This window comes from Stigmatopora argus, chromosome 6 (genome assembly GCF_051989625.1).
Source record: "Stigmatopora argus isolate UIUO_Sarg chromosome 6, RoL_Sarg_1.0, whole genome shotgun sequence".
Taxonomy (NCBI): Eukaryota; Metazoa; Chordata; class Actinopteri; order Syngnathiformes; family Syngnathidae; genus Stigmatopora; species Stigmatopora argus.
Window position 1 is genome coordinate 15,917,501 of NC_135392.1, and position 9,396 is coordinate 15,926,896.

The 9,396-nt window shown below is 39.9% G+C and overlaps 1 protein-coding gene across 1 annotated transcript in view; it reads right to left on the reverse strand.

The window, feature by feature from the left end:
* slc6a11a (solute carrier family 6 member 11a) overlaps positions 1–6,896 on the reverse strand; it is a 32,005-nt gene extending 25,109 nt beyond the window's left edge. The window contains exons 1-5 of the mRNA XM_077602775.1: positions 6,617–6,896; positions 2,648–2,782; positions 2,428–2,568; positions 2,243–2,324; positions 501–633 (exon numbers count right to left, since the gene is read on the reverse strand). Of these exons, the coding sequence (XP_077458901.1) occupies positions 501–633; positions 2,243–2,324; positions 2,428–2,568; positions 2,648–2,782; positions 6,617–6,791 (666 nt within the window). The 5' untranslated portion in view covers positions 6,792–6,896. The remainder of the gene's footprint in view (positions 1–500; positions 634–2,242; positions 2,325–2,427; positions 2,569–2,647; positions 2,783–6,616) is intronic.
* Between the last annotated feature and the right edge of the window lie 2,500 nt (positions 6,897–9,396).

Below are 9,396 nucleotides of genomic sequence, written 5' to 3' on the forward strand. Positions count from 1 at the left end.
TAGTGTGTATATGAGAAGTGTTTGACTAATATGAATAAATTGAATGACTATTTTGTGTTCAGAGCATTTCAGAAGTATGTATTGATCACTAGGAGTTATAAGAAAACAACATTTCAGTATTGTGCGTGAGTTTTTTGTTTGTGGGTAAGAGTGGTTGATTTTTGTACATATGAGAAAAGTTACAAAATCTGTAATGTGTGAGTGTGATTTTTCTGAGCATATGAGCATTTGTGTCAGAGATGATATATGGCCGTTACAGCACGTAGTAGTGGGCGTGTGCTGAGAGCGAAACTGGTACATACTTGCACATATGATGATGAGAGATCATACTGTCATCAATTTTCAATCTATTTGTCTGAGAGTTTTTTGACTTACAAAAGTGACAAATCACAAACCACATACTTTAGATGACAAATTCCATTAATGTCACACACTCCTTTTCAACTATGTTTTTCATTAAGGAGTGTCAAAACATATTTGCAGTGTTCCAATTTTCTTACCTTCCCAGTGGAATGCACACCCTTCCAAACACAAAAGTAGCAGATGACCCAAGCAAGAAGAAGACACAGAGAAAGCTCCCATTGGATGTTGCCCAAGTCTTCAATGCCGGTCGATATGTTCAGCACACGTCGCCTGTAAGCATCAATTCACTAACTTAACTAACTATCGAAAAGGAATAAATAATGAGGTGAATGCATTGCCATTGGCCCAAATATTGTTATAAAACTGCTGTTATGATAGGCAGCTAATCTTTAGCAGAATTTTTATGACATCCACAAAAATTTGCCGGACTATAAGTCGCAGGTTTCATAGTGTGGCTGGGCCTTATACTCAAGTGCAAATTATGGTTTTTTTTTACTCTGGACTCCAACAGGCCTCTTATGTTGTTTAAACGAACCTGTAGTTATCTGAAAAACTGTTATGTTAACAGATGCCTATTTAAACCCTTTGTTCTCCATTTTACTATTGTAACATATGCGTGTTCTTAGTTTCTGTTTAAACAAAATGCAGCTTATACTATATATGAATTCATTCAAACATCTTCCACAAAATCCTCGTAAGGGTTGTGGGGGTTACCAAAGCCAATCACAGCTCACTTTGGGCGAAAGCCAAACTATACCCTAGACCAGGGGTGGCCAAGTCCGGTCCTCGAGAGCCCCTATCCAGTCTGTTTTCCATATCTCCCTCCTCTACCACACCTGAATCAAATGATCAACTCATCAGCAAACTGTCCAGAAGCTGCATACCGATCCCGATTATTTCATTCAGGTGTGTTGGTGGAGGGAGACATGGAAAACAGACTGGATCGGGGTTCTCGAGGACCAGACTTGGCCACACCTGCCCTAGCCTGGTCACCAGTTGGCCGAAGGGCCAGAGGGACAATCGATTATTCTCACTCACAATCATACCGACACCAGCGGCAATCGAGCCTGCACCGAAGTTGGGCGAGTATACCACTACACCATCAGGTTGCTTTTTATGCAGGATGTATGTAATTGCGGCCCATGAATAGATTGTATTGTGTGAACATACTGGAAATCCTCGATTTATGAAGTTCCTTTTGTCCAGAGGCAATGTAACCTGATTATCCATGTTACCAGCTATCTACATTGTGGCCATAATGTGAAACAGGAGAACAAAAAAATGTAACGATACTCCTGGCTTACAAAGAGAGAGAGAGAGAGACTCTGCACTAGCTAAGTTTTAACACTATGGTGCTGCTGATAAAATGGCAGACGAGCCACGGGGATGGCAAAGTCAAAACTTTGCAGGTTGAGTATGTTGTGAGTAAAAGACTTTCTGTAATGTGATTGTTTTTTGTTATGTAATCAAGGCATGATTGGAAACTAGACCTTAGATCAGGGGTGGGCAAACCAGTCTTTGAAGGCCACTATTGGTCCAGGTTTTTGTTCCAACCAATCCAAGACAAACAGTTTAACCAACTAAGTTTCTGTTGAAACAAGAAGTACCAGACTGCAATCCACTGATTGCACTTCTAAGATACCAGATTGATGGAAAGGTTTCCTCTTAAAAGTTAGAACAAAAACCCGCCCCCACTGTGGCTGGCCACCACCTGGAATAGTTTGCCCACCCCTGCCTTAGATAAAAAAAGAAAATGCAGGAAGTAGCAAGGGGTTTTTGCTTCTTTTCTTAAAAGTCTTTCTCACTTGCAGAGATTTATTGTTTTGTTTTTGTTTAAATATTGAAGCTCAATGAATGCTAAAAATCTCCAAAAACTTACCGCCAAAATTCTACAACAGATGATGAAATGTTCATACTGGAAGTCCAATTGGCAGTATGATTGCTCAACACCACGCAAGAGTCTGAAATATTAAAATATCGTAAGACACATACAGTAAAATTTGGCAATGAAAGAACATTAACGACTTTTGATTCTCTCCTTGGTATGCAATTTACTGAATGTACCTGTGTTCCACGGGTTATCACATGATGCCCATGGCATCTCTTTGGAGAACGAAGAGAACAAGTAAAGAAACGCCCAGGCTAATATAACCATATAGCTGATGCATCCATAGAAAAGGATGAGTTGACTGGCGTACCCAATGCCTGAAAATAACAACTGATGGTAAAACAATTTCTTTAGTATTTTCCTGTAATGTTCTCAAGAGGGGGAAAAGATCTATACCTTCAAACAGTGGACATATCTTCCTCCAGCACATGATTCCACCTAGACTGGTGTACTGGCCCAGAGCTGTCTCCAGGACAAAGAGAGGAATACCACAGGTCCCAAGGAAAAGGATGTATGGAATGAAGAATGCTCCTGCAAGCCAAGGTACAAAGAATTGGTGCTCATGGAAGATATTTTCAGTTAGAAATTAACCCCCTTCATTAATTAATAAATGGAGTGGGTTCTAAACAATCGGGGGGGCTGGCAAAGCCGGGCTCCCCTGCTTGTTTAGAACCAAAAGTCAATTGTTGCGCTATTTAAAACAAATCTTTTGAAAAATGGTTCTTTAACAAATAAAATATTGAGTTTACACACTTAGATAAGGTGTAAAAATTCAATCACTTGTCTATTAGGATCCGACAGCCGTTTCTGGCCACCATAAAAAAAATTCAACCCTATACGTTGCACGGTTTGGACAAACGTAGCGAAAGAATTTTAACATACACACACACTCACACACCCATAAATAACGTTTTATAAGGATTATCGATTAATTCATTATTATTAGCTCCTATTTTGTTCAATAGCTCCCAAGCCGTTTGACGGATTGACACAAAATTTACAGAAAAGATAGGCAATTACCTTCTGTTTAACAAACACCTTTTAGTTTTTTAACAACCCACTCCATTTATTAATTATTAATTTATTACTGTTATTAGCACCTAATATCTTCAATAGCTCCCAAGCAATTTGATGTATTGGCACCAACTTTACAGAAAAGATAGGTCATTGCGTTATGTTAAAGGAACACCTTTTGGTTTTTCAATAACACATTCCATTTATTAATTATTAATTTATTATTATTAGCACCTAATATCTTCAATAGCTCAAGAGAGCAGCAAGCTAACATATTTCAGGTCAGGCATACTCATCGATAATACTTGCAAATGCTCACAGCTTGAGTTTACACACTTAGAGAAGGTAAAGAAATTCAATCACTCGTTTATTAAGATTCGACAGCCATTTCTGGCCACCATAATGTCAAATCTCTATGATGCAGGGTTTGGACAAAAGTAGTGTGAGAATGTTAACATAAAACATCCACCCATCCATAAAGCACGCTTTATCTATTCCTGCTCCTCGAAACACTTTTTTCCCCCTGTCGTTACGGAAAGACTCGGCGAGACACGATGGTGAGGGACGCGCTGACCCAAGACGCCTTTCCACGTCATTTACAAACGTCATTTTGGGAATAATTTCCGCCACCGAGATTCCAGGTGCACACATCCATCCGTACATCACGCTTTATAAGGATTAGACAATAGATAAAGCGTGATTTATGGATGGGTGGATGTTTTATAACTCCTGTCACGACAGAAAAAAAGTCTTCCGGGGAGCACCTAGAAACTCGCTGCCGGACCAATCAGCCACGTGGTGCGTTTAGGGCACATGTAAAAATAACGATTCAAATATCAACTCTGCTTTCAGCTGTAACAAATAAAAGTTGAGTTTACACACTTAAAGGTGAAGAAATGCAATCATTCGTCTTTTAGAATTCGACAGCCGTTTCTGGCAAATCATAAAAAAATTCAACTCTCTACGCTGCACGGTTTGGACAAACGTAGCGAGAGAATCTTAACATACATATACACACACACGCACACACCCATAAATCACGCTTTATAAAGATTATAGATCATAGCTTCAGTAACTCTCCTTAGGGAGTAACTTCTCAAACTGCTTTGGTTTTTAGGCATCTTAAAGAAGCATTCGTGGCATTGAGGTAGGTTAATTGCCACCAGAAATTGCCCACGATTGCGAGTGTGAATGGTTGTTTGTCAATTGCCCAGTTAGTTGCTGGCAATCAGTTCAGGCTGTATGTACTCCACCACCAGCTCATAATTAGCTGGGATAGGCATAAGCACCTCTTATGTGGCTCTTGGGTACCAGGTAGGTCAGGGGTGGCAGAGTCTGGTCCCCGAGAGCCCCTATCCAGTGTGTTTTCCACCAACACACCTGAATCAAATAATCGGGATCAGTATGAAGCTTCTGGACAGCTTGCTGATGAGTTGATCATTTGATTCAGGTGTGGTAGAGGAGTGAGATATGGAAAACAGATTGGATAGGGGCTCTCGAGGACCGGACTTGGCCACCCCTGAGGTAAGTACTTTCGCGCTGCATAACAGGTGCCCCCTTTTTGGGCCGGGGGTGGTGGCTCTCACTTCAGTTCCTCTTGCCCTGCCTCCTCCAGACCTTCTTATGCATGTGCTGTCCAAGTTCTAGACATTAAGTCTATACACTCTGCTACTCTCACTCAGTTTGAGCCGCTCTCTTAACTCATTGAAATAGTTAGCCATCTGCGTCACACCAATTTCCCCTTTGAGATCATTCCCCTTGTCTTATAAAGAGAGGTTATTGACATTTTATTTTAGTCTGTCTGTGTTCTGGTTTTGTCCCTCTTGCTTTTAAACATACATTGTGAAACTATTCAAAAAGAAGAATCTTTACTCCACAAACCTTTTTAATTATCATCGTGTTTCTCACATTCCCTTTTTTTCCCAAGGTTTTAGAGAAAGCAATTTATATCCAGATCCAGTCGCTTCCAGCCCAGCATAATATTTTTTAGAAGTTTCAGTCTGGTTTTAGACCAGAATACTGTACTTGTGTTTTTTTTCACTACCGTTCGTCGTTGTGGGCTTGAAGTTTTGCTTGGAGGAAACTTTGACGAACTCGCAGTCGAGCCTAAACCTGAACCGCAGTCTGTGGTGGGCGAAATTGTGTCACGGGGGCAGGCAATGGGGCTGGTGATCAGTAGGGGGGACGTTGACGAGTTGTTCAAGGGGCACCAAAACAAAGTCTCAACGGCGCATGAGTTAATGCAACGTGCAAAATGGGGGAAAATTTTCCTAACTTTTCGTGTGAAGCACGAACACACTCACACTTGCCCCAATTTGTGATGTCTTTTGAACATTTTGTTAGCAAACTTTTCCTCTGTAAGAGGCTGCCGGCAAATCTCACTGACTGACTTTATTGAAATGTCAAGTGCTGCCCATCACTTCAGATATGATTGTGTCATATCTTCTTCCTCAAGACAATTTGATGCAAATTCGCAGACATCAGAACATTTAAAATCGTAGCCATTATTGCTGTTTGTATCAGTACTAGGGCGGCGTGTCGGACGAGTGGTTAACGCCTCGGATTCACAGTGGGGGTCCTGGCTTCAAATCCGGGTCGATCCACCTGTGTGGAGTTTGCATGTTCCTGCGTGGGTTTTCTCCGGGTACTCCGGTTTCCTCCCACATTCCAAAAACATGCATGGTAGGCTGATTGGACACTCTAAATTGACCCTAGCTATGAGTCAGGGTACCCTCCTGCCTCTGGGATAGGCTCCAGCACCCCCCACGACTCTAGGAGGATAAAGCGGTTCAGAAAATGAGACGAGATGTGATGAGTATTATTAGTACTACAATTTGTTTTAGCAGTGTTGGCGTTTATTTAGAATTTTTTTACATTGATGTTGAATGATGTATGTTAGGTTTCATCCTGTCCCCATAACAAGGCTGAAATGTATAATAAAAATAGACTCAGCTGAAAGCAGACAGTACCGTTGAGCCAAGAATGTGACTTTGGCACGTGTAAACGTTATTTTCTTTGTCTTTTACAAACTGTCACAACCATTTGCATCAGATGTGAAACAGAGGGGGCAAGGGATGATTGGCTTCCGTGGACCCTGGGCACTGACACACACAATTGCTCTCACATGAGCGATTTTATTTTGGAGTAAAAAATAAATAAATAAATGAAAACAAACAAACAAACAAAACTGCCCGCAGCAAATAAAATAAAACTGACTCCAAACTTCCACTTGTGTTAAAAAAAATAAGTTTAGTGCAACAAGCCGAAGCTGTAGTTCAGTTACCTGACTAACTTTGACTTATGTATTTACGCGAATTGAAAAAGAAAAAGATATAAAAACTGAAATCTTACCCCCGCCGTTCTTGTAGCACAAGTATGGAAACCTCCATACATTCCCAAGTCCAATAATTGCACCAGCTACTGACAAGATGAATTCTTTTTTACTGGCCCACTTGCCACGTTCCTTGAGAGTTGGAGGAGACATCTTTGCAGAAACGTAACACAATCTTCCAAGCGAGTCTGCCATGTCGCGAATTGAAAAAGTCTACAAACTCGGTGAGACTGGAAATAGCAGCATCTAGTTGGAAGCACCAAGTCATTCCAACCACCCCAACTTTAGTTCACGGATTTCATGACAGTTACGCGCTAACAACGCGCGTCGATGCCACCCTTCAAAATAAAATCCTGCTAACCATTCATGGAAATCCATCCTTGGGATTTGAAATATTTTCCGAAAACAATCTCTCTCTTATCACGAAACCTGTCCGCGTCTGAGAGGATGTAATTTGTTTCATAACGTTTCTCTTCAAAAGTAAAGGTCATTACATTGCGTCACAAAAATGATTGCATAAAAAGTAATAAATAAATAATAAAAATAAAAAAATAAAGAAAAAAAGTTTCCCTCACTTTTGAGGGACACGTGACTGATGTTACATTGTAAAAAAGTTTTATTTGATATATACAAATATGACCATAATCAGCACTGATTTTTTTTTAAAAATCCCAAAGATATCGCTAAACATATCCATACAGTGTTTTGAAAAAGTATTTGCACCCTTCTCATGATTTTTTTGTGATAGTTTCCCCCATTTTAATAATTAACATCATAAAACGAATGTAATTATCAGACAGCCATAACCAAGAAAACAAAACAAAAAACACCGTTTTCTTTAAAATAATGATTTATATATATACTAAGTAAAAATACTACTCAAAGTTTCAAGTTCAACTTTTGTTAGCATGAGAAACTATCACAAACGTTATGGGAATCGTTAAATTACTATAAGTGTAGGATTTCTAAATACTATGGCTGTGATTCATTTATGAATTACAGTGACATCCCATTCATAACTCATAATACAATGATTGTCCACAATCTGCTGCTTCAACACTCCTTGACGAAGGCTTTTCATCTGCGTTCTGCAGACAGAGGCGGTCCTAGCTAATTTTGCACCCTGGGCGGAAACCCGTCTTGCCCCCCCCCCCCAACCACTACCCAACATACATTCATTCATTTTCCGTGCCGCTTAACCTCACAAAGTGTGCGGGGGGTGCTGGAGCCTATCCCAGCCAAAAATGGGCAGCAAGCCGAGGACACCTTGAATTGGTTACCAGACATATATACATAAACAACATATAAACACCAATATAAATTGCAGAATCCTCAAAGCACACAAATAGAATACACTATTTAAATTTTAAAAAATATTTTTAAAAAATGCATAATCTGAATTCAGTGCTCAGACTGCATCAGATGTTTTAAATGTCTTTCGCCCTTTTCACTCCTGACATTAAATTGTGATTTAACTTAAAACATGACTGTCATTATTAATGTATAATCATATATTTATTGGGTATTTTTTTTCACGTGCTTATTGTTGTAATGTGCGGGGACAAAATCCACTGCGGAGCAGATTGTCTCTGATTTTGATTGCGTTTTATAAATTTTTGCACACAAAATATGCAAATGTTCAATTTCAAGTAGAAGGGTGGGATTAAAACAGCTCTACTACTAGTTTCAGCAAAAATGTGGTGCGAGAAACACTTTACAAGCGTCCCAAAGCTCGAGAAACCTTTAGAGAACGATTGTCATGAACATTGAATCTACACACAACATAAAGTGTAACTGGACTGGTAAACCCAAAAGTGGAGTGCCACATCCAGCAATAAATATCAGGGCGGCTTCATGAACTCGGCCATGCACCCCCACAAAGATTAAGGTCTGGGTATGTTGCCCACATTGCCCATAGCTGGAACCAGGCCTGCATAAAGACATGTACATATATTTAGTTTTTGGTATGCAAAATCCCGTTCCCAATCTGACAAAATCATTTTGTATGAAATTGAATTCCAAATTGCTTTGGAAGGAAGGGTCTAACACAGGGGTCCGGAACCTTTTTGATGGAGAGAGCCATAAACAATTCATATTTTTTAAATGTTAATGCTTGAGAGCCATGCTCTGAATTTAAAAGTCAACATACATGAAAATGCCTTTTTAGTCACTTCACCATTTTTAAAGTACAAAAAGTCTCTGAATTATTTTGACAACATTGTTACGTTGTTGCTAATCAATAAGTATCAATGAGAATATCTATTGGGATTAGAAGGCGCTGGAGGTCGTGTCAATGCCATAATACCAACGTAACGCTCCTATTCCTGCACTTTCTCACCAGCTGTTTCTAAAGTTCACCTCACAGGTTAGCGGAGAGCCATATATTAACCCATCAAAAGAGCCATATGTGGCTCCCGAGCCATAGGTTCCCTACCTCTGTTCTAACAATTCACATGAACACACTCCTAAACCTTGTACAAAGCCTTCCCAAAATAGTTGAAGCTGTTGTGCCTTCAAAGGAGAGAGGCCAACATACGAAATATTAACACCTATAGATTAGGAATGGGGTGCCACTAAAATTCATAAGGGATGAAGGCAGGTGGGCAAATACTTTTGGCGCTTGTATATAAACGTTTTAAAATTTGTCTCGAATCCTTATTGGGAAAAATTACGCCACTGTTCGATGTTTCTTAATCTCTACACAATGGCACTCACTGTAGTGGCCCTGTAAACCCTTCCAGATGTACAGACGTCACTTTCTTTCTCATCGAATTTCATTGTATTGAGCTATTTAGCTGTA